The following is a 24,105-nucleotide window of genomic DNA, read 5'->3' as shown; positions in this document are numbered from 1 at the left end:
TGATCATAAATTATAGAAAAACATCTATAAAATATTTGTTACATTTGTCTAAACTTACTAGCGTTATTAATAATGTTAACATATAGCTTTGTCATTTTATAGGACAAGTTACCTAGTAAGATTCTTGTTTGGGCAGGCTTATTAATTATATTTCCATAACACCAATACTCACCTTTACAAAATATTACTTAATTTTTTCACTAGATTACTAATTTACTGGAGAACTATTTCTTGCACTCACTTTCACATGCAAGACATTGCATCTGTAAAGAAAGACAGCTTTGATTTGATACAGCACTAACAGACTGAGCTGGAGCAAATGAGCGAGAAAAAAAAGCATACAAACTAAAGACGAAAATTAATTTCTGCAGATGCATGTTTTTCTACATAGAAAACTCTATAAGATCTCACACACACACACACACACACACACACCAACCTGCCAGTAACAATAAATGAATTAATTTCTGCAGATGGCATGTTTTTCTACATAGAAAAATCTGTAAGATCACATACACACACACACATACACACACACACACACACACACACACACCAACCTGCCAGTAACAATAAATGAATTCAGCAGTAACGGGATAGAAAAATCAACATGAGATACAGAAATCAGCATCATTTCTATTTGGAAAAGTAATGAGAGCAATCTTATTTAGCTCTGATAGTAAACTAATGAATACATTAATGAAAGGTGATGAAGAATTTATACAAGAACAAAGATAAAATACAAAAAATCTGAAGACTACACAAAGCTATGTAATATTCATATATTAGAAGATTAAAGATGCTAAAATGTCTATATACTATTCAAGCCAATTTATAAATCCAGTATAATTCACATCAAAATACCAATGTTTCTTATCAGAAATAGAAAAAGAATAGTTTATAAGAAACTAGACAATACTTCCAATATCCAGTGTCATCTTGAAGAAAAAGAACAAAGATAGTAATACCATGCTATGACTTTAGAACATACTTCAAAGCTATGGGAACAAAAATAAAATGGTACTGATTGAAAATAGAAATGAACTAATGGATTAGTATTAATATCACAAATATAAATTTACACATTTATAGCCAACAGATTTTCTTTTTCTTTTTTTTTCAAGACAGGGTTTCTCTGTAGTTTTGGAGCCTGTCCTGGAACCGCTTGCCTCTGCTTCCCAAGTGCAGGGATTAAAGGTGTGTGCCATTACCAACCTGGTGCCAACAGATTTTTGACAAAAAGAGTCAAGAAAAGAGAATGGAGGAAGAATTTCTTCCATATGCAGAAGAATAAATTAAATCATTATTTAACCTATAAAACTCAATTCAAAATAGATTGTAGGTTTAAAAACCTGAAACTAAAACTACTAGAAGAAAATGAAAAAGGATTATAGGGCAGGAGGTTTTTTTTAAGAAAAACTACCAACAACAACAAAAGGGACAGAGTGACTAGAAACTAGCTTCTGAATAGCAAAAAGAAAAAAATTAAAAATTAAGAGCGACTAACAGCCCACAGAACAAGAAAAATTCAAAATAAATACAAGCAACTAAAAAATCTCTATAACAATAACATCATAAAAACAAATAATTTCTAACTAAGTCATAGGATCTGAAAAGACATATTTATTATAAATGACAAAAATGCACATCACTAATCAACTACAAATAACAACTAAAACCACAATGAGCTATCACCTTGTTCCTGATGAAATGGTATGATCAAAACAAGGAAGCATGATATCACAAACACAGAGAAAAGAACTGTACACTGTTATTGGGCATGTGAATTAGTCTAGACATTGTAGAAAATAGTATCAAAGGACTTCTAAACAAAAATAGATAACAAATAGAACCAGCAAAGTAATTACAGTTCTGGTCCTATGTACAAAGCAGAGGAAATCAGTAGTTCAAAGAGATATACAACGCTCTTCACAATGTTCAAGGTGTGAAATAAACAGAGGACTATGTAGAAACAATGACTTGCATATAAATGATTGAATATTATTCAGCTACAAAACATCAATGAAATCCATTACTTGTGAGAAAGTAGACAAACTCAAGGGCATTGTATAAAATGAGTTTAAGAAAGCAGATGTGACCCGAATTCCTGGAGTCTAGTTGTACAGAAGGAGGAATGATGAGCAAAGGGGTAAAGACTGTGCTGGAAAAACCCACAGAAGCAGCTGACCTGACCTGATGTGGGTGCTGAGAATCAAACCTAGGTCCCGAGAACAGAACTCATATCTTCTGAAAGGACAGGAAGTGATCTTAATTGCTGACCTTCCTATCCAGCTCCATTAACACTGGGAATATAAATATTTGAAACTTATGACATGATAATTTTTTAACCAGTTAACATATCTAACCCAAGTTAAACTAACAATGATACAACTCCATAGAATATCATGTATTAACATGCTTCATTCAAAAGAAGTGTTAAAGAAGTTTGTTGCTGAAATGCCATTTCAAGAGTTGGGATGCTTATTTTAAACTTATTTCCAAAATGAAACGAAAAATACATCCTAGGTGCAAGAGGCATAGCTCAGTGGTAGAGCATGAAGCGATGGTAGTTTAGAGGTATGTAGTTTAGCCTCTGGCACCACAAATCAATCAAAATATGCTTGTGTTAGCCAATTTTTGTTGTGGAATATTTAACTATGCAAAGATTAGTTGCATTTGTTTAATTATGTAAAGATGTGTGGCTGTTTTACCTAGACTGCATAAGGCATCTGATTGGTCCAGTTAAAATCTGAATGAATGGCCAATAGTGAAGGAGGAGGTATAGGCAGAACTCAGGCAGGGGATTAAGTAGGAGGAGGAATTGAGGGTGGGATTAGAAAGAAAAAGAAACTCCAGGGAGACACCAGGAGCTACAGAGTCAAACTAAGAAGAAGCAGGAAATTAGGACATACAGAATGAAAGAAAGTTTTCAAAGTCCCAAGGCAAAGCATAGCTGAATAAAAATAGTTTAAATTAAGTTAAAAGAGCCAGTGGGATAAGCCTAAGCTAAGGCTGGACATTCATAATTAATAAGATTCCTTGTCTTTATTTGGGAGCTGGTTGGTGGCACAAAGAAAATTCCAACTACAAATTTCAGTACTCAATCTTCAATATTAATATTAACAACACAAAGAGTATCATTCCAAATAGCAGAAAGGACTATAGATCCATGACTTCTCATTGACTATTACAGAAATAAATTAAAACATTCCATAAAAGTCATAAAATAGACATTTAATGTGTAGAGGATGAGTACAAGCCATTTATTAGCAACCATGAAGATACTAAATTTGTTATTATTTTTAAATGTTGAGAGATCAGAGAAACTGTGTGTCTTACAATATATATACATAATACATATATATACATATATATCCAAGTTTGTACATGTACAAACACACACACACACACACACACTCATATATCCAGGGGTTTGGCTGTCCTGGAACTCAAACTGTAAGAAGATCAAGCTGGCTTTGAATTTAGAGAGCCATCTGCTTCTATCTCCCAAGTGCAGGAATTAAAGGTGTATACCCACATGCCCAACTACATTCTAGCTTTCATGTTGCTTTTTAATCCTAGCTACATGTAAAAACATCGTCATTCTCTACTTAGAAATACAGAATTTATGAAAATGTTTTACAACTTCACCAAAAAGTCAATACTATTCATCTTCAAAAAGTAAAACCACACTGACTTCCCATCCTGAGGAAAAAATTAAGTGTTTACTTGTAGCTCTGTTGTCACCAATGGTTTTTCCCTAAATTAACTACAGCACTATAGTATACAACGGCAGTTAAGATCACTTACCATCTTGCCAGTAATGAAGACTGCTAAGTTAACAACATTAATCTGGAAGTAACTAATTTTTATATTATCATTACAAACATTTTTAGATTAGCTTAATGTTGCAAGAGTGAGAATTTCCTGATGAATATGGATATTCCAATGCAAAATCCTTAAGTCTTAGAAATTACTCTAGAAGATTTCCAGTCACTGAGGAATACAATTATTCACAAACAAAACCCACACAATGTTTGTTACTACTTTGCACAAAGAAATTTTCATTTCATCACAATGTTAAAAAGCCCATTACTCCCTCTCGCCTCAAATATATGAGACTTATGCAGGCATAATAAAAAATACTTTGCTAACATTACTTCTTCTAAAGTTGTTCTAGGACATCATTAGTTAGGTATAGAATACATCAAACTATGTTTTCATCGGGGGTTCAGTGTCCTCCTCAAAACTCATTCCAACTGTCAACAGAAATCACTGTCTGCTCAGTTCAGGCCTCAATTTCATTTTTCCTGATGGGGTTACCTGAGTAGTGCAATTAACTCCTATAAGTTGCTGTCAGGAGCTTGTTCACAACTCACAAAGAGTCTCTAAATTCCTCTTTTGCAACCTGGATCATCACTATTACATATGAATGCGACCAACAATGTAACCAATTACAGGAGAAAAACCCATCGCATTCAATGCCCATGAAATGTGCAAGGTAGGCACACAGGAAAATCCTGGGACCACTGGAGGGAGAGCTCTGCCTGCTACACATCTGGCTCTTCTGTTAATAGGACCCAAAGACATCATCAGTTTGGCTCCTGTATTTTTCATCTCTGATATTTTGGTAATATTTTTCATTATGGGCTCATTCTCGCCTCACTTTTTTCATTGATTAAAACACATCTTAAATACACTTCTAATGGTTGTTGTTTTAATGTCTTTATTGGTACTACTTATTGTTCCTTACAAATGTATTTCTGTTCAATGATTTTCATTTCTGCTTATGCTTGAAATTTCCATTCTCTTAACATGCTTAGAAATGTATTATTGGATATTTAGCATTTAACTTCATGCATTTTCTTTCCTGCAAGACTTTTCTGCATTTCTTTAGAGACTATTAAGACTATGTTCTGACTAGACGCCAAATAATCCTTAGAGCCCATAGGACAGTTTGTCCAGAGTTACTTTCAATCTTTTTTATTCCCTAGTTAATTTGCAGTATACTAAATTTTAGACTAACTCAATTACACTCCTGTGGTATGACTGTTAACATCTAGTATATGCCAGCACAGGGATACATTAGGTACCCTTCATTTGAAGATGTTAACCCAAAAAATATAATGGAATGTAACACAAGTTATAATAAGTTCTCAGTATCCACATTATAGAAATACAACACACCTTCTTTGTAAGTAATTACACCATGGATATTTATTTTAAAACAACTGATGAAACAAGAATATCAAATGAGCCATGAGACGATGTCAGTATTACCTTTGTAAAATGAGTGGGTAAAACTCTGCTCAGGCATTAGCTTGGCAAGGAGTCCATGATTCAAACTTGGATGCGGGATAGACGGTATGACCACAACTGTGGAGAAAATCATGGAACCTTATTTGAGAAGGAAAATGATAGTAATATAGTTCACATCAAAGACTCATGAATTTCTATATTACTGCAACCGGCACACCGGCACACAATACTAAACAACATATCTCTGATGGAGAGGAAAGGGGTTTTAAGATAAAGGAACTAGGCAATTTACTCACTGAGAAGAGCACTTTTAGCAACATACATAAAAACAGACACACAGCCCAGAAAATTAGACCTAGAAATTTCACTATAATAGTGCTCATTTTACACATATATGAAACATACAAAGACTTCATGCTTTAAAAGAACATCAACCAGAATAGCAAAGTGATGTTTAGTTGGTAGAATTAAAATAATAGTGTTATAATGAAATAGTATGACCTGCAAGGACAAAATCCTGTGACTAAAATGTGATCCTTTGTCTATATAACCACAGTAAAAAGCAAATGAGGGGTTACACTTAACAAGATGCACTGGTGTGACCACAAATCTACTCGGTTTTAAAACATCCATTTATAAAGCATATGTGTTGACTTAGTAAAGAATCTCACCCATAAATTGATCCTGTAGCATATCTACAGTATGCTACATTTTAGACTAACTCAAGCACACTGCTGTGGTATGACTGTTAACATCTAGTGTATGTCAGCACAATGAATATTAATACAGTGCATTAAGTAGCCTTAATTTGAAGATGTTAATCCAAAAAATATAATCGATTGCAAGAACAAAGGCTATACCTGGTTCATAAGAAACACGCACTGAGTTAGCAAGATTATAGTGCAAACAACAGGAAAATAATCTTGATGTACTTGGTAGGAAATGCAAATGATTAGTTGCCACAAAACATATTTATAGTTTTCAAGCACAGTAGTCAAGGCCAACTGTCAGATCATGATTCAAGAATGGATTTGTGAGAATTCTAAGTGTTTATGAAAACACTTCAAGAAAACAAGAGTCCTGTGACCTCAGTTTCTTCAAAACACAGAATTGTTATTGGAATGTGTTTTTGTATTCCTCACAAGTATAGCAGACAGGAGTGAGTTTACTTCAGATTACACATTATTGCTAGCTGCTATTATTCAATTAAATGCTTAAACTACCCTTTATTTGCCTTGATGGAAAAACATGAGCTTGCCATGTGCAGCTTGTCCTTGTGACTGTGCACACCTTTAACTAATGAGAACTTTACTCATGTAACCTTTCCTTAACCCATAGAGTATACATTGTCTGAAGCTATGGATACAGTTGGCTACTGCATGAGACTTCAGTCTCCTCACTCATCAGTGGCTCCATTTTCCCAGATACCACTGCCTCTAGAGTGGAGATAGTACAGTAGCTGCTGTCATGTAAGTACTTTGTAAATGAGGTCAATACAACTCAAGGCAACTCACTGTTGTCTTTGATGTTATATCTCCTTAACTCTTTTAGTTAAAACTACATGCTATAAACTTTTTCCAACTTGTACAAAATTCAAATGTTTCTTCGTATATTATATAGTTGATACAATATTTAGATGCTGAATTAAATGTTCACTTAGTAGCAAGAAGAGAATGAGGGAGGGAATATTTGAGTTATGATGTAGACATTGGCATTTTACCACTTTTACCTTGAACAACTATATGAATATGAATACCTCCTATTTTCATTCTTATGAAGTTTCAAAAGACATGTGTCGAAAAGCATGAGTCCCTTGCATATTCTATAACAGCATAACCTAATGATTTGTATTGATAAACAGGAAACAGTAACCCCAAAGCTGCACTGACATATGAGAATGATATCAAATATATATAAACATATCCAGTATATTTGTATCGATCTACAAACACTGAATCAGAATCTCTACCAATTCTGTAAATGTCTGAAGTGTCTATAAGAAAGTACAGTTCAAACATGTATGCAAAAGTATCAGAGAGAGAGCATGAAATAAATAAATACTAGTGCAATGCCAAATAATGGAAACCAAGTACTAAGTACCTGTACTTGTTGGCGAATTAATTTCTTGTCTGATGTTTCTACCTGCTTGGCTTCCAGTTCTTGCAGTTTCTCTCTGGGGTTCTAATATGTCCCGATATTTAGATACCATCAGAACAGATATGAAGTAAACAACAGCCAGAGCTAAGAACTGTGCCTGCTTGCTATCATCCTGTATAAAATGAAAAGACAGTTTCACGCTAAAACAATTTAAGATATAAATTCACAAAATATAAGAAACTCTTCCTTTGTTATTAGACCTTAAATTCTGATTTAAAAGTTGCTGGAAGGAGGCTAAGGAGATGACCAGTAGTTAAAACACGTACTCCTCTTACACTATTCCTCTTACAGAGTAGTTAAAACATGCACTCCTCTTACATGTATTACTCTTACACGTACTCCTCTTACAGATAAGTGGAGTTCAGGGCCTACCACCTATGTCAGGCAGTTCACAACGATCCAAACTCCATATTCTGATGATCTCGCTTACTGTTCTGGCTTCTTTGGGCACCAAACATACATGGTCAACACAGGCACATTTACATAATGAATGAATGAATAGACAGATAAACAAACAAACAAATTAATTAATTAAAATAAACCAAACCTCTGGAGCCAACCGAGATGGTTTAGTGGGTAAAGGCACATGTATTTGATCCTAGGCACACACATGGTAGCAGAAAACACTATAATACTGTCCTCTGACCTTTGCCCATACAAGTGAGCATGTGTGAGGATGCTGTGCATAACACATACACATACACACACACACACACACTAAATTCAAAGAACATTAACAGTTTTAACTAAATTATTATTTACTAAGTACCCTATTAAAGATACACACAGACCACCTAAACTGTTTCATCTGAGTTACAGGTTGAAATAATTTTAAAAGGTATAACATATTAAGATTGTGCTACAAAATATCACCCTGTTCTCTTACCACCTTTATCTGTATGACTGACTTCCTTATAAAACATGCAGATGAAAAATTATGTCCAGAGTTTTTAAAAATATCAGGATTTAAGCATTATAAATATGGTTAATAGAGAAAAATTACAACTAGAAGACACACTACTACCTGAGCAAGAGGCTATGTGGATTGAAGATGGTAGAGACACATAAATAATGGAAATCATATAAAAAGAATTTCATGCAATCCCATTGTAAAAACAGAATACTATATGGTAACTTATGTGATGAATAATTAAAGTTCTGATTGCATTAATAGGTGAAAAGGTGTTACAATACAGTTTTTCTGGAAGGGAAAATGAATTATCAAACACTGAAGATATGAGGTGCTCATTTTCATATCTAATGATGAAATAGTATTCTTCCAGAGTACAGTAAAGTAAGAAAGGGTTTTTTAAAAAATAGGACAATAGTTTGTAGAGGCATTGAGGTCTAGCAGGAACGAAAACATTGTTGCAGGTTTGTTTCCCCAAAATACACTGAGCTACCCATAGCCAAAAGCTGAGATAAGCATCTCTAGAGGAAATAACAGGAAGGCTATGATAGAAAACTTCTCAATGCATCCTTGTTAGACCATGTCTTGTAAACTTTTGATCAGCTAGTAAGACTGCTATTTCCAAACCAAAAGTATAGTAAACAGCAAGTGGACAGCAGGACAAAAAAAAGAAAAAGAAAAAGAATGTTCAATTCTAGTTACTTCATTAATGAACAGTCTATATTTACTATGGCATTTAAGCAAAACCCTAATATGATTCAGAATTTATGTAATTTGTCGGAAAGAAAACAAACGACAAATATTTATTGGTGATATGCTATGCTAAAATAGACTTCAGTATAGTAACAGAAAAAATGATAAAAATAACAGAATTTATTCTGAAAGGTTGTAAATTTAATGTTTCCCATACTGTGAGTGACAAAAAGCTTTACAGGGATATAAATTTTTGTGAAGTGTTTGAAGTGCATACTGCTATGACTTCCATGCCGATGGACTAATACAAACAGAAGTGACAAAAATCAAACACTTAAACAGGTATTACAAAGGAAAATGAAGCACAATTCAACTAACAAAAGCCCAAGCAGTAACAGAGCCAATTTCCCACAACATTTCTGTTTCTATCACAGGAAATTCTGCTCCATGCAATTGGAGAACATCAGTACATACATGCAGAATAAATGAATACAAGCTACCATATAAGCACCACTATGCACTGCAGTTGGTGGCCAACTTGCATCTTCTTCCTAACTGGCATGAAGAGTTGTTGTTCTGCATTGTAATGAAAGATTTCAAGCCAACTGCATGGCTTTTCCCCAGTGTCTTTGGAAATAAGTACCATCTAAACAGAAGTCAAACACCTCAAGAATGACTAAATTTTACACAAATTAACTGATGTTTAGAGGTATTTTATTATTATAAAGACATGAATTCTGCTTTTCCTGTCTGTGTATTCCTAGTTTTTTTTTCCCCCAATTTGAATAAATAACTGGTTAGCGCTGAAACTCCTTAAGATTTTAATGCACATACTGGGGTGACGCAAAGTACTCCATGTACTTTTTAAGTATTAAATTCACAAAATTTTATGTCATTTGAGATACAGGTGATCTAATAAAATCCAGTCTCTGGTGGGTACAGTAAACGAATTTGCTTAAAATTTCATTTTATTTGAGAACATTTTAAACAAGGACTTTCTTTTTTTTTTATTTTCAGCAATCTTAAAATCTTAGTGTGTGATATGCATGTAGGAGTTAGAGGACAATCTCCTGCAAGTTAAGCCTGGTCTCTCTCTACCACCTCGTGGGGTCTGTGGACTGAATTTGGCCATAAGGCATGCAAGCAAGTACTTCTACCAACTGCTGAGTCATCTAACTGGTCAGACTGTTTTTAAGCAATGTTTTCCACTTCTCACACAGAAAATTTTATAGATACTTTGTTTCGCTGCCCTCCATACCCTCAGAAATCCTTAAAAAGCACAATAATCCCAATCTCTAAATTTAAATGTACATATACACATATGTATAGTTTATGGTTCTAAAAACTTTATGTGCTTGAAAGCAAAACAACTGAGAAATTTTCTAGGAAGCACAAAGCTCCTGTCCTAAAATTGCTGTCAAATGTTCAATTATTTGTCCTCTGAAGACTCACACATAAACACACACACAGAGGTAATGTGCATATGTATACTTCCTAAAACCTAATCTGAGGTCTGATATGTTTCAGAAATTAAATAAACTAAATGTGACTGTCATTTTATAAAAAAATTTCAAAGAGTAGAATTCTTATCATTAATAAATACAACCAGCTAACACACTAACAATTGTAAAAGCACTTCCAAGGCCTCAGATTATTTCATGTGAGAAATGCATTTGGAATCTAAAAGCATGGTGAACAAAAGGTTAGCGCTGACTCTACACATGTGGGTTGTCAACCTCACACAGACCTGTCTAATACTTATCGCTCAAGAATACTGTTACATAACTTCAAGTACAGTTGCTGGGTTGTAAGACATTGGTATTGGAAAGAGTTTTTACTTTTTCCTAATATATTAGTGAAGAACTATACAAAAAGTTGTCAAATTTATCCTTATGCAGCAATAATTCCATAGAAGAGCCTGATTCCTCCATTATCATTTAAGTTTTAGTAGACTGAATACTGAAAATATCTCCTTTCCATTTTCATTCTGTTATCCACTGAAGATACATTTTAATCATGTTCTTGATTTATATTACATATTTTGTATTTATTGCTTAAGTCTATTATGTTATCTTATTTATCTTTTTGGCTGTTAATTTTCCAAGTGATTTATAAGAATTGCTATTTTTCTACCATATATTCACAGCATGGGACATCATACCACATGGCTTATACTTATCACAACCATACTGTAAACAACAAGCCACTCCATTTAATTGATTGTTACATGTACATTTCAAACACACAGTTCTTTAAATATTCCTTGAATCATTAACTGCAATTAAAACCACAGGATCTAATCTGACTGGTTTATAATGCCTACATCAAAAACTGAGAATATTGCTTAATCTGCTGTGAAACACTGTGCGTCTACACAATTCATGAAAGGGTCCATCTTATTTTCAATTGTCTTGAGTAAGCAGTCATGGATTAGAGAGTTCCATTAAACCCTGCTTAAGCTATCTCCTTCTTGGAATGTTATTAAGCCTTCTTTCTAATTAAGATTCCTGCAGCTACCATCATTTGTGAAAGTAGGGGCCAGTGAGATAGTTCAATGGGTAGAGCTTTGACTGCTCAGTGTGGAATCTGAGTTCAATCCCTGGAGCCCTCAGAAAGGTAGATGGTAAGAATGGGTGCCACAAAGTTGTTCTCTGACCTCCACATGTACTCTGTCACATGAACACACACATACACAATAATAATTAAAATTTTTAAATGAAATAAAGTATTTTCTCATACCCAAAGACAACTTCCAATAATACCTGATGTGGTAACTTTTTATATCTAATAAAGGAAACATTGAGAACAACAAAATATGTATTATGTGGAGTAAAAAATATAAAAGGCAGGACAAGATGATTTAAGATATAGTCAAAGGCAGTGCTTCAAGGCTATCGCTAATTTGGAACATGAAATCTCAAAATTTCTCATCATTTGTATAAGCGATAGGTGTGCACACGTGTGTGTGCTTTCCTGTGAGTGTGTGTGCATGGGATCCAGAGGCTGACACTGAGTGTCTTCTGCCACTTTGCATACTCTTAGACAAGGCTCTCACTGCATCTGAGGAGCGCCGTCTGCACCCCCAGCACTGGAGCTACAGGTGTGCAGCCCCATGCACAGATTCTATGTCGGTGCTGGGGTCTGAATCCAGGTCCCAGGCTTCTGCAGCAGGCACTTCACACAGAGAGCCAGTTCCCAGGCACGGACGTATCATTTTCAAAAGTAAACATCAGTAAGCTTTTGGAAAAACTAAGGCTCAACCATTTTATCACCAGAAATATGTAATATATATCCAGACAAGAGGACAATTGGTAGCGATAACAATTCTTTACACATTTTACACTTGTTGACTTTCAAAGGTGGTTTTGTTGTGGTTGTTACTGCTTGATTTTTCAAGGAAGACAAGCAGATATATAGCTTACCACATCTCGAAAGACAACAGCACGAAGGCGATTGATATCAACGTCCTGAAGAAGTCTATCGGGATCCTTGATAGGAGAAAGGTTACCTGGAACATTTTCTAAGGGAGTCTTTAAAACAAAAGTGAATTATTAAGAAATACCATATTCTAGAGAACGCCATACTCTAGAAAAACATCACATAGAGTATTTTCTGTCTCAGGCTGATCTTCCTACACCATTCCCTCCTCACTAAACTAGAAATCTGTGACAACAGAACTAGCACAGTGCTTAGTTTCCGCTCTCTGAGTGTCATGCTTTCTCTCCCCGGTGTTCGTTAGCTATCGATGCAGCTGCTTCCATGGTCTCATGCACATAGGAAGGCTGGGCAGGGAAGAAACGATCTTGCCTTTCAGATGAACTGAGTGCAAGTCTGCTATCTGGCTTAATGCTTGTTACCAAAATTTCCAGTTAACAAATGCCTTAAATTCTCTTAATTTATGCATCATGAATATATATTTATGAGATTAATATATTGCGATCTAACATTATGCAATTGCATATATAGTCACTTCATGATCATTTTAAAAGGTGAACTCTAAAACAGTCATAGCTCACTATAGTTGACAGACATTAGAGAATATACCATTGAAATGATTTTCTATAGTTCAAGAAACAAAACCCCAAAGATTTTAGACAATATACTCGTAACATAAATTGGAAAGAGCATCAAGTTACTCTTGCTCAATCTAGTGCTTTTTCAGTTACTCAGTGTGCTAAGGCTGCTTTGGACTTACTCTGACAACGTATGCATATAAAATGCAAATGCCAGCTCTGCACACAATATGTATGTGCTGGCAGCTCAACTCCTGATTCCCCGGCATAGGAAAATGATCAGTATTTGAAGGCTCATAGTTACATGGTTTCCATTAAAATCATCAAGTTTATCCACTCTATGCGAAATTATAACTGCACCATATTCAACCAGATCATCTAAATGACACTTTCTGCATAGGATAATTATAAAAAGTTACATATAATTTATGGAATAGATAAATCTACAGCCCATATAGGAAAAATAGGAATATTTTCATATATTTTAAGATTCCCTTAATCCCAGTTGACCTTCCAAGGTCATGTGAGGACAAGTTTCAATTGTTACTCCTGTGTTTACACAGTATCAACATGAGGTTCCATGGAAAGATAGCTCATGCAAATGTGTCCAGATTTGTACCAGAGAGTCTTTCTGGTACATTAAAAATCAACTATAGGTTAGTGCCTCAAGTGCCACATATGAAATGCATGCATAAAACAGCATCACTGGTTTTGATTCTCTATCCTGATGCCAAATATTTTTCTAGTATTCCAGAGTATTACCACTTACCCCCTTTTTCAATGCCAAATCTCTAGCTAGAGACACACTCACTAAGTCAAACTAAACAGCACAAATTTCTGTCTCATTGGCATGCTTTCTATATAATACCAGAAGAACCACTCTCTGAGGATTCTGAAAGACTTCCTGCTACCTCTGGTACCTAGCTCTTTCATATGTCTATGCAGTGAGTATGAGCCAGACTGCTGACACATTAATACTTAACTTCTCAAGCAATGTAGATCACTACGGAGTCTTCTCATCAGTAAAATAATATGTGGGTCATATTTCCCTGATGGCAGTGAATGAGAAAAGAGTCTGGAACACTGTAAATAACTAACAGACTTTATAAATGTGCAGTTGGCTTATCAGAAACTATAGCAATACAGAGCCACGGAACTTAGAAAACCAATTAAGTTTCTACGTTATGTCTTCAATTGTTGAGCAAAAAATTACTGTGTCAATACTGAACATTTAATTACAAGTGCAGTGAGTAATAAAGAGATATGCTGGTTTCCCTGAAATCATCAGAGGTGTTGTCTCCAGACTAGGGCACAGTAGTGGTGTCAGGAGAGCAATGAAAGAGGTATTTTGATAGAGGGGACCATTATGGGGTTAGGGAGAAACCTGGTGCCAGGAAACTCCCAGGAATCTACAAGGATAACTCTAGCCAAGACTCCTACCAACAGTGGAGAGGGTGCCTGAACTGGCCTTCGTCTGTAATCAGATTGGTAACTACCCTAATAAGAGAACCACAGCTAAACACTGGGCTAAGCTCTGGGAATCCAGTTGAAGAAAGGGTAGAGGGATTATATGGGGGGGGGGTCAAGATCATTACAGCATGACTGGGAAACCCACAGGAACAACTGACCTGAGCTTGTGGGAGCTCTTGTAGTCTGGATGGACAGCTAGGGAGCAGGCTAGCATGGGACTGCCCTAAGCCTTCTGCATCTGAGTGACAATTGTGTAGCTTGGTCTTTTGCAGGGTCCCTAGCAGTGGAACCAGGACCTGGCCCTGACACATGAGCAGGCTCTTTGAAACCTACTTCTTATGGTTGGATGCCTTATTCATCATTGATGCATGGGGAAGGAGCTTGGTCATGCCTCATCTTGATATGCCATGTTTTGTTGATTTCCATGGAAAGCCTTAACTCATCTGAACAGAGATGGAGGAGTAGGTGGGGGGAGGGGAGCTAGAAGGGAGGTGGGGAGAGGGAACAAAGGAGAGTAGGGTAGGGAAACTGTGTTTAGTATGTAAAATAAATTCTAAAATGATGAACAAGAAGGAAATACCAGAAATCTCCATTGCTATGGGTCAATGTAATTCTTAAGAACCCTATCAGTATAAATCCAGCCACACTGAACCTCTTAGAAGAGAAAGTGGGTGGTACCCTTGAACAAATTGGTACAGGAGACAGCTTCCTGAACATAACACCAGTAGCACAGACAGTGAGATCAACAATTAATAAATGGGACCTACTGAAACTGAGAAGCTTCTGTAAGGCAAAGGACACAGTCAGCAAGACAAAAAGGCAGCCCACAGAATGGGAAAAAATATTCACTAATCCCACATCTGACAGAGGGTTGATCTCCAAAATTTACAAAGAACTCAAGAAGCAAGTCTCCAAAACATCAAAGGACCCAATTAAAAAGTGGGCTGCAGAACTAAATAGAGAGTTTTCAACAGAGGAGTCTAAAATGGCTGAGAGGCACTTGAGAAAGTGCTCAACATCCTTAGCCATCCGGGAAATGCAAATCAAAACAACTCTGAGATACCATCTCACTCCTGTCAGAATGGCTAAAATCAAAAACACCAATGACAATTTATGCTGGAGAGGATGTGGTGAAAGGGGGACACTCCTCCATTGCTGGTGGGAGTGCCAACTGGTTCAGCCACTTTGGAAATCAGTATGGAGATTCCTCAGAAAAATGGGAATAAACCTACCACAAGACCCAGCAACTCCACTCTTAAGCATATATCCAAAAGATGCCCATTCATACAACAAGGATGTCTGTTCCACTATGTTCATAGCAGCTTTATTTGTAATAGCCAGAACTTGGAAGCAACCTAGATGTCCCTCAACCAAAGAGTGGATAGAGAAAATGTGGTACATCTACACAATGGAGTACTATTCAGCAGAAAAAAAGTAATGGAATCATGAGATTCGCAGGCAAATGGATGACACTAGAAGAAACCATCCTGAGTGAGGTAACCCAGTCACAAAAAGAGAAACATGGCATGTACTCTCTCATATATGGATTTTAGACATAGATCAGGGGAGTGCCAGCCTACAATCCTATGGCCAGAGAGTCTGGGAAACAGAAACTTCATTTAGTGGCTAATCGAAGAAGAGGCAGACTCCCTTGGTTAAGTACTGAGCTGAACTCAAGAAAGCCAGTAACAGAGAGGGAGGACTGATGATCAAAGGGATTAAGACTGGGCTGGTTTAACCCCCAGAAACAGCTGACCAGACAAAGGTTAACTCTTGAATCCCAGGCATCAGCCTGGGAATCCAGCATGGGACTGATCAAGACCCCCTGAATCTGGGTGTCAGTGAGGAGGCCTAGGTAATCTATTGAGCCTTGGGCAGCAGATCAGTACCCATCCCAAGTATACACACGGACTTTGGACTCCCATAGAACAATGTGAGGTGCACTCTCACCCTGAACTCTTGGGGAAGGGTCTAGGCCCTGCCCTATATGAAATGACAGACTATGGACACCCCCATGGAGGGCCTCACCCTCCCTGGGGGAATGAGGGGATAACGGGGGGGGGGGGAGGGCATGGAAGGATGGGAGGGAAAGGAAGAGGGTCCTGAAACTGACTTGTGAAGCAACCTTGTTTCTTATCTAAATTTAAACTGGAAAATAAAATAAAAAAAAGAACCCTATCAATAGAAATTACTAGTACCCTCTTCAATAACATACAAGTGAAAATCTTAAGAGATTAGGTAACCTTGGAGATACAACCAAGAAACTGAGAAGCCAGTACCAGAGCATCAAGCCTATGTCATTATATGGACCATGGCACATTGTTCGCACAAATGAAAAAGGACTGCATATTACAGAGGAAATGGCTGATTACCTTGGACGCTGCTGTGGCAGTCACACTTTGGGGAGCTTCCTGAGGTTTACTGCTTCCATGGGAAGATTTGTTTCCCCTGTCTCTCTGTCTCTGTCGACATTCTAAACAGTTTCTTACAGCTACACAACAAACTAAGAAACCAGAAAGATAGTAACATAAATGTTGACATGGCTATATAGAAAAATGTTTTACATTTACTTTTTTCATATTTCCTTTTTTGCTGTAGATTATTACTTTTAAAATTAGATAAGTTCAAATTATGAAATATAATAATGAAGGCACAATATATATAGAATATATGTTAAATAAAATACTCATGTATTCTCAGTCAAAAGAAACATCCCCATGGCCTTTCAAACTCCCAAAATAAGTCTTCCTAATTCTATAATTTCCATCAGTCACTATTACAAATGTTCTGTATCAGTAAAAATTTTAGCAACTTAAAATGCATATGGGAGCTGTTGGGGGAGATGGTACAGCAGGTAAAAGCATTTTCTGTCTGGGAATGGGCACCTGAGGTCATTGAAACGCCAGTAATATAAGAGGACACCATAGCTCCAGGTGCAGTGAGAGACTCTGTCTCATAGGAATAAAATGGAGAAAGACAGAGGATACAGGACATCATCTTCTGACTTCCTCCTGTACATACATTGGTAAGGATACCCACACATATATACAAACATACATATTGCACATATGATATACATATATGCAGTCATACATACACATAAATTCATATCGGTCTTTAAAATAGTTCATGATCAGGCTCTGTCCTTACCTCACCTATCCTGGAGACTCTACAGAGCACGCCTCACCTCAGGCATCATCCACTCTAATGGCTATAACTGCTATCTGCACAGCAAGAAGAGCTTACACTCTTATCACTGGCATGCAAGCATTACCTTAGGAAACATACAGGCTTTAGACCACCCTTTCTCTCACATTCTTTCTGCCTTCCTTTGATAATTAATACTGGCCATTAGATCCTGCATCTCCTATTCCAGGTAAGGGCTCTGCTATATACTATATCCTCAGGTGTTTGCAGTCCAAGGACACAAACAAAGTAAACAAAGGGATCTATATAAAAATAATTTCAATGATAAGTACCAAGTTTACTGATTTTTTAAAATATTCTAAATATGTCTGCCTATATTTGAAGCAATAAATGATCCCATGCAATCCCCACTGAGACAACAGTTTTTAAAACTGAGTAGTCCCGGGAATTACAAGACAGTAACTAAGCTGCAGATTCTGCAACCTCAGAGCTGCACAAGTCATCTTAATTACACGGTGTGTACTTCTGCCTTAGCATACTTACCTAGCCTTAGGCACTGTCTCATCAACCCTCCAGAAGACATGTTTTTTTCAGCTTCAATCTCACTAAAATTTAGAGAGCTGGCAAACACAAGGACATCAACCATAGCCATGAGGCGGCTGAGAAACGTCACTGCTGTCTCTGCTGACATGCCTTGTGTCACTTCAATGTTTTCCAATTCAGTCTTTAAAAAAGGAGAGTTAATCTTGTTTAAAATTGGGAAATATGGTACAGGTAACATATACTACAAGTGAGAAGAAGTTTAGAAAGCGTATGTAAGAATATAAAGAATAAATTAATACTATCACAAGACCTTGCCAAATTTTATTTCTTAAATAAAAAGCCCATTTTAAAATTAGTATTAGTTAAAAAACACTGTATTAGTTGAATAAATGACTTCATATAATTTCAAAAAGATACTTAGAGACAACCACACATCTTTTTATTCTTGTTTTAATATAAAAGAGTTATAAAATTGGCCTTTCCTAAGACCTTCATTTCCATTTACAAATAGATGTGTTTCTTACAACTATAATGAATAATGGGAATGATACACAGCATTTTTTGCTATCAAATATCAAGCTAGAATACATACTAATGACTTATCTGTTTTAGAATAATAAACTGAAACACTAATGATTTCATGTATACAATAAAAGTAAGGTCAAAATGACCATTCCTTTAGACATTTATTCTGATAAGCTATGAAACCCTAGCAGTAGGAAGAAGTAGTAGCAGCACTGTTAGGCTGAAAGTTAGACTTCCACTAAAATATTCTCTGTGATACAATGTTATTTCCTGCTTTCAGAAGGAATATTAAAATCTATTCCAATTCTTAGAATGTATAACTCCATAAGTCATGAGCAATGGCAACATTTCTTCATTTTTCATTGGGTAATAATAACTCTGTAACGATGTTGATTTTCTTACATTTAGAATTTTCTTAGCACCAAAAGGAGCAAAGAAAAGAGATGCTTTGTAAATAAAAGTGTTATTCAAAGTTTCTGAAAATAAGCACGCTCTCCGTACTGACTGATCTTATATTTAACCAAATGGTAAAGTCAGGCAAATGGTAGATGCAAGGAACAGAGTCCTGATCCTACTGACTTTAACACTGTGTGGAAACGCAGCCTGCTTACCTATTTGTGCTTTGTTTCTGACACAGCATCAAATTAAACAGCTGTACCACAGCTTAACAGTTACAAGAAAATACTTCATTGCAAAACTATTTTCAATTGTTCTAGGATGAAACACTGGCCATTGCTTACATCAGTCAAAAATTCTCAACTTTTCAATAAATTAGAATTTAGTATATCTGCAGACATGTTTTTAAATTCTTCATCATTTTAAATTTTTGAAATCTTTATTTCCCAATTGGAATCTACAAATCTAACCAGTAATTTATCCTCTAAGCTTGAAATCGGGAATCAGACAAATATTAATCACCTAATTAAATTGTCCATATAATTTGACAAACTATTCTACCAAAATATAAAAACAAAGTAAAAGGTATTCTTAAATGAATAATAATCTAGAAAATAACTCTTTTGTTAATATAGTTTAAAAATATGATGTTATATAAGCATCCTCTGATAAAATTAATTTAATACAATTCTCACTAAATCTTAATATATATCTCATCCAATTTCCTATAATTGGAATTGAAATCTGATTGACATAGGACTCTATTTACATTGTTTTCATGTATTATGATAGTTACTGTTGTGAATAATAAAACAAATACATCAATGTATTGGTAAAATAATCTTTTTAATGAATTTTTAAAATACACAAAGATATGTCTGATTAAAAGATGATATGAAAACTCAAAATATAACCAAGTAAAATTTTCATAATTAAAAATAAAATTTAAAACTAAAAAAACCTAAAAATTACTGCAAAAGTAATACTAACCTTAGAACCCTGGACATGCATTAGACAAAACAGACAACAGACCAAAAAAGTACAAGAAAAAGGAAATTATTAAAATTAAATAAAAATACATGTAAAATTGAAACACAAAATAACATTTTAAAATTATATTTGATTATTTTACTAAAAACAAAATTCTCAGAATAGATATTCATTTATAAAGTACATGACTATGATTAAGGTTAAATATGAAACATTTAAATTTAAATTTATTTTTGTTTGAAAAACTGACCCAAATTACACATGTGAGTATTGCAGATATAGGAGAAAGGCTGTAAATTCTATTTTACAAAGCAAGTATCTTTTCTTAGTGCATGATTAATGAGAGAGTATAAAGAGTGAACATAGACTGTCCCTATTCAAACCCTAACTCAGTACGAGCTTGAGCAAAAATGACTCTGGGAAGTCAATGTATTTCTTACACCAACTATCTATGAGGAAATCATAATTAATTTTCTCATATATTCAGAACCCTTCTTATACAAAACTAAAATATTAATGCCATCACAACCTAAAATACAGTTTCTGCTCAGAAAATAAGTCACTGATACAAATATAGAAGGCCTATAATATGAGCATAGGTAACTGCATACTGTCTAAAAGTCTCAGAGCCCTGTTAAGAATCAGATCTATATAATAAAAACATTACAGATTTTTTCACAAAACTACAAAATTCAAATTCTTCCAGTTTTTACAACAAATAAATATAGGTATTAATTTGAAAATATGCCATTTTCATGGTATCTTCACTAGGAAAATACATAAAAGAATCCTGAGACCACCAATAGGCTAAATTACATCAAAACCAAAAAGTCTTCTATTTTCCAGCCCTACACCCTGTTACTAAGTGACTACATTCATCATGCTTCACACAAAAAGTTTGCTTTCCTTCCTTATGATAGTGCAATTATTTGAAGAACCAGAAATGTCAGTTTCTTTTATTTTCCTGCGACAGAATAAAATCAAATCATGTCTGACACTGTATTCCGATGTCTAACTAACTTAAAATTCTGAGTGATTGTTGGGTGGTGATGTTGGTCATCAAGATGTGTAGAACATGCCTTTAATTCCAGCACTTGGGAGGCAGAGGCATGAGGGTCTCTGTGTTTGAGGCCAGCGTGGTCTACAGTGCTAGTTCCAGGACAGGCAGGGCTACACGAAGAAACCAAAAAAAAAAAAAAAAAAAAAAAAAAATCTTGAGTAATCATAACAAAATGTTAAGGAAATACGATCAATTGACAATGTTTTTGCTTCTTTTCAATGTTTCACTGCAACTCTCTCCCTTCATTTATAACTAACTTGAATAGTGTGGTAGGAAATAAATGAAAATTTAACTGAAAAACTAAACAAAATAATATCCCTTCCATAAAGTAAACACTGATCATGGCAAGTTGCCCAATTGTATTTGTTTGTTTGTTTGTTTAGAGATAGAGTCTCACTATGTAGTGCTGGTAATCTGAAACTCACATGTAGACCAGGTTGGCCTCAAATACAAAAATCTCTAATGACTTCCGCTTTTACTTCCCTGGTGTTATAAATGAAGGCAGGCACCACCATGCTGGGCCAAGTGTTTTAATTTTATCCTGAATATTAAGGTTAAAATTACTGGTTAATTTTTAACTGAAACATTTTTGTGACTTATTTACCATAACATACAGTTTAATGACAGAGGTATCCTAAACCCCAATACTAAAATACTGCTTTTTTAGACTGCTTACTATAATATAAGCCATGTGCATCCCTAGTCTTTTTGATTGAATATCTTGCTATCAAAATAGATTACCTATAATAACTGTATTATCTCAAACACTCTAATTTTTAAACTAAACTGGGATGATTATTCCATCAGACAAATGTGTAAAGAACGGAGTTACTGAAGGAATTCTAGAAAGCTCTGAGAGGCTTCTCTACCTACTTCATGTCACATCTGTTACCAGACATGGCTTTTCACACTTATGCGAGATCAGTGTAATTATTATCTTTTTAGCCAATGAAATCAAGGTTGAGCCCGTGCCCAGCCAATGATACAGCCTAGACTGAAACAAAGATCTCATACTGAGGTTTACACCATTTCCATTTCCATTTAATCCAAGCTTCACAAAAGTTCCTATCTGAGTCTCCCTGAAGAATACGCCTGTTTTTGACCAGAGTCCAGCACTTACCTTGAGAGTTGACAAGGGCTTACTTCTGAGTTAAGCTTTAGGTTGTTGCTTTTTAAACAGTGAACTACAAAAACTTTTTTACATTCTACTTCTACTTATCTTTTTAAAGTTTTATATAGTTGTACATTAAAAATATCTAATGACAAAAATAGTAAAAGAGATATGTATCCTCTAAGAGATAACTACATTTGCTAATAGAGTTTACTATACTTAATAGTCATAATACATTTATCTAACTTTTGACGGTTTTATAATAATAAGATTTCTATACACATGCCCGTGTTACTCTTATTTTATGTATAGCATGTGCAATGTCAGCATCTCCTATCACACAGCTCTTATGACAAAGCTATTCCACTCCCATTCTCCCAGCAGCTTAGTTCAGCAAATGGCTCTAAGACCTAAAGTACTTTCTATCTAGCTCCACACAGAAAAGGTCTGCCATCATTACTCCTAGGTATTAGAAAATGGAAAGCTTCACAGACATGGAAATCTGAAAAAGATATATGCATCATTAAAATCTCCGGGATGCTAAGACAGCAGTGTCAAGTGTTTCTGCTTCATGCATCTGGAGTTGATACTCTGACATTCTTACATGACAGCTCCCTTTTGGTAAATCAGAGCAACCCTATGTCTCCTCCCTCTCACCTGTTCAGAACTCCTGAGGGTTTGTACTTGGTAGTTTTGAGCTGAAAAGCTCATGTTCTCAGTGCAGATTTCATTCTTTATTCAGGCTCCTCCCTCCTTTTCCCACTACATAGCAAGAACACTAAACAATCCAGTAACACTAAAAGAAAATAATATCCTTCACATTTCCACATAATCTAGAAAGTATGAGAACAAATATAGATGTTTCTTTTTAAAGAGATAAATATGCAAATATATATAATTATATACAACTTTATCTAAAAGAAATATATTTATTTATAATATATATTAAATATATTTACCATGTTTTAGTAAATAAATTATATTATATAAAAGTATTGACAAGTCATATAAATATATAAAATCAGGTGTGTTGCATAGTCAAGCATAAGTACAATCAGTTAATGGATCAATTAACAGGAATATAAATACAAAAAACTTCTAAATCTGCTAAAAACTGTCTAAATAATAGGAAAACTATTATTTTAAAGCCCCAAACTATAGTGGTTAAAACTGTATATGCAAATATTCTTGGGAGCCAAACTTGAAAAATGCCAGTGTCTTAACTGTGTAATTGTTAATTTAAAAATAAACTATATTGACTGTTAAAGTAGTATAGATAACAGGTTTATGAGTTACTGCATTTATTTAATACTTTATTAACAGAAATATTTGATAATAAAAATTTGAAGATATTTACTAATGTGGACATTTCAAATCTCTGCAAATTTTAATAACTTATCACTAAATTATTTTATAGAAAGATCATTTTTGCTCTGCACAAAAGTGTAAAGACACTCAATATTTATATTAAAGCAAAGTTGAAACGGGCAGAGGGGAGACAGACAAATGCCAGGCACCAGTCTTCTTCACACACCATCAATTCTTGGTAGCGCTATTCCCAGCTACTTCCTTGGATTGGTTACTAATTAATTCCACAAGACGCCATTGCTCATCTGTCCTTGTGCACTGCTCTCAAACTAGCCTGCTTGCCTGAAACCTGCCGGATGAACTCATCAGGAGGGCAAGCATGTGTGCCTGGGGAAGCGTGTGAGATTACAGTTTGCTGCAGCAAAATCTTAACTTCAACGCTATTCCAGCAAACACATAAGATCCATTTAGGAAAATCATGCTACTGATGAAATAAAAGGATGGACCAATTTGGAAGCATTCG

General features: G+C 35.2%; 1 protein-coding gene across 3 annotated transcripts in view; it reads right to left on the bottom strand.

Moving 5' to 3' along the window:
• Nbea (neurobeachin) overlaps window positions 1–24,105 on the bottom strand; it is a 485,089-nt gene that overhangs the window by 318,897 nt on the left and 142,087 nt on the right. For 2 of the 3 annotated variants that reach the window (XM_040754403.1, XM_040754405.1), the window contains exons 25-30: window positions 20,104–20,112; window positions 18,193–18,373; window positions 16,875–17,005; window positions 12,442–12,549; window positions 7,360–7,528; window positions 5,281–5,376 (exon numbers count right to left, since the gene is read on the bottom strand). In XM_040754403.1, the coding sequence (XP_040610337.1) occupies window positions 5,281–5,376; window positions 7,360–7,528; window positions 12,442–12,549; window positions 16,875–17,005; window positions 18,193–18,373; window positions 20,104–20,112 (694 nt within the window). The remainder of the gene's footprint in view (window positions 1–5,280; window positions 5,377–7,359; window positions 7,529–12,441; window positions 12,550–16,874; window positions 17,006–18,192; window positions 18,374–20,103; window positions 20,113–24,105) is intronic. The other variant, XM_040754404.1, reaches the window with a different exon arrangement.

Source organism: Mesocricetus auratus, unplaced genomic scaffold, assembly GCF_017639785.1.
Source record: "Mesocricetus auratus isolate SY011 unplaced genomic scaffold, BCM_Maur_2.0 Super-Scaffold_100011, whole genome shotgun sequence".
In the NCBI taxonomy this organism is placed as follows: Eukaryota; Metazoa; Chordata; class Mammalia; order Rodentia; family Cricetidae; genus Mesocricetus; species Mesocricetus auratus.
This window is presented reverse-complemented; position numbering and strand designations above follow the sequence as displayed.